Genomic DNA, 2,095 nt, shown 5'->3' on the forward strand with positions numbered 1-2,095 from the left:
AATCTAAAAGAAGCTTTATTTACTGGTCAACAATTCAGTATACTTAACACTTTTGGAGACCATTATGAAAATAGAAAGGATTGTAATATATAATACAGTTAAATTATTTTACGTGCAAGTACAAATTTCGCTTATGCGTTTTAATCATGATTTAACTTTATTTCCCAGTAAAGGTACCTCGCCCATGAAAGTTTCCTTATCTCTGTTTATCTATAAGTATTTACCCAGATAAAATAATTATTATATTGTTGGGACATTGTAGTGTTCCTCGTTTCTTATTTTTTTTTACGTTGAACTCATTAAAATCGACCAGTTTTAAAATGAATAGTAAAAAAACAGTTTCTATAAGTTTAGTCTTTTTGATCATAGTTTTTGTAAAGTCACAAGTAAGTTTTTAACTTTATTTTTTTATGATGTATTATATTTTACAGAAAAAGCATTTTGTGATCTTTTAAATATGAATTTTTTCACTCAATTGTTTTTAGTCTACATATAAAGCAGCTGTTGTAGAATTCTCACCACGAATTTCCGCATATAATCCCCAAGATTTACTTTTAGAAAACGCAGCATTTTATGTTGATTACATTGAAAACGCAGCTGAATTGGTAGGTTCATAAACAAAAGCGTAGGTACCCATACGTACTTACAGAATTGTTCACAATAAATAATAAATAGGTGTAAATTTACTAATGTATGAAGATAATAGGTATGTCTGTATTTGAAAATTAAATTTTATAATAAAGATAAGAGCATTAAAGAAGAAGAACATCACCAACCAAATACATATTATACTATTAGGCGCAGACGTTTATTAATCATTATATGCAAAACATACATAGAATTATTAGGAACTGATAAGATACCTTTATATTTAACAAACAATTACATCATTATTTACGAAAAACTTTAGGGCGTCGAAATTATAGTTTTTCCTGAAGATGGTCTAACAGGCTTAAATATATGGACAGCAGATGTAACATTTGAATCAATTGCAAAATACAGCACATTCGTACCTGAAATTAAAGACGAAATCGCACCTTGCGATTATAGCAGTGTAAATTATTACGCTAAGGTAAAGTTTTAGAGTAAAATAATTTTTGCAATCATTTTACAACTTTTTTTAGGCGCTAATTGATCTCTCCTGCTCCGCTAGGACCAACGGTATTTATACTGTAATAAACGTGTTAGAAAAGTCATTCTCTTCCGATAATTCAACGTTTTTATATAACACTGATGTTGTCTTTGATAGAAATGGAGTTGTAATTGCCAAGTAAGTAAGAAAAGGTACCTACTTCTTTTAAATTACCTCGAGGAAGTGGCCGCGTGCGATGGACCAGAATTCGTCCGTACCGAATTGGAGTAATTACCATATTTGCGGAAGTGATTTTTAAATCGCTTTTACGTCTATGTAATTTTTACCGTTTTAGCGTCTACTTTTTGGCACAGGAATTATTAACAAACACATTTAGCATTACGCAGTTGAAGCAATAAGAAATATTAATTTAAAATATTAGATGATAATGTTGAAGTTGTTCGTTTGTATTTTTAGATATCGTAAGGTTAACTTATTTAATGAGGCTTTTGTTACTCCTGGAAATACAACTGTGACTTTCCAAACAGATTTCGGTGTTACGTTTGCTATTTTCACTTGTTTTGATATACTCTTTAAAAACCCATCCGTAGATGTTCTTACTGATACCATCTCAGATGTAATATATCCGGTTGCTTGGTTCTCCGAAGTACCATTCTTGCAGGGTAAGTGGTATATGAACTTTTTTTTTTAATTAGCTAGTCTTTTTTCTAGAGATTAGTTTAATTTTTTATACGGCATATGGGTGCTGTCAGCACAGGGCAAAGTAGCATTACGTAAATGAAAGTTACTATCAGTAATTTCTTATGCTGAAGTGTACGGTGTGTTGCATACCTATTTACAAACAATTCTTTTAAATTTAATTTTTCAAACAATTTTTAACACAAAGAAAGTGATTAAACAAAAAAGCGAATTTCGAACACTCGAAGCAACGGTGCTAACAGTTTCGAGCTCACAGTGACTGATAGGGAGGAAGAACTAGTTATACTATAAACAATTTTGAAA

The 2,095-nt window shown here is 30.5% G+C and overlaps 1 protein-coding gene across 1 annotated transcript; it reads left to right on the plus strand.

Annotated features, from left to right (window-relative positions):
• Nucleotides 1-235: 235 nt before the first annotated feature.
• On the plus strand, nt 236-1,828 carry LOC108743916 (vanin-like protein 2). Its single transcript, XM_018479519.2, has 5 exons — nt 236-386; nt 486-605; nt 911-1,072; nt 1,125-1,270; nt 1,550-1,828. Exons 1-5 carry the CDS (start codon nt 321-323, stop codon nt 1,782-1,784), a joined length of 729 nt encoding a protein of 242 aa, XP_018335021.1. The 5' UTR covers nt 236-320; the 3' UTR covers nt 1,785-1,828.
• The last annotated feature ends 267 nt before the right edge of the window (nt 1,829-2,095 follow it).

This window comes from Agrilus planipennis, unplaced genomic scaffold, assembly GCF_000699045.2.
Source record: "Agrilus planipennis isolate EAB-ADULT unplaced genomic scaffold, Apla_2.0 scaffold2732, whole genome shotgun sequence".
Taxonomy (NCBI): domain Eukaryota; kingdom Metazoa; phylum Arthropoda; class Insecta; order Coleoptera; family Buprestidae; genus Agrilus; species Agrilus planipennis.

Coding starts and splice junctions, on each gene's coding strand:
- LOC108743916 (XM_018479519.2), top strand. CDS start 321: ATGAATAGTAAAAAAACAGTTTCTATAAGTTTAGTCTTTTTGATCATA. Junction 387..485: donor TAGTTTTTGTAAAGTCACAA/GTAAGTTTTTAA, acceptor AATTGTTTTTAG/TCTACATATAAAGCAGCTGT. Junction 1,073..1,124: donor GTGTAAATTATTACGCTAAG/GTAAAGTTTTAG, acceptor AACTTTTTTTAG/GCGCTAATTGATCTCTCCTG.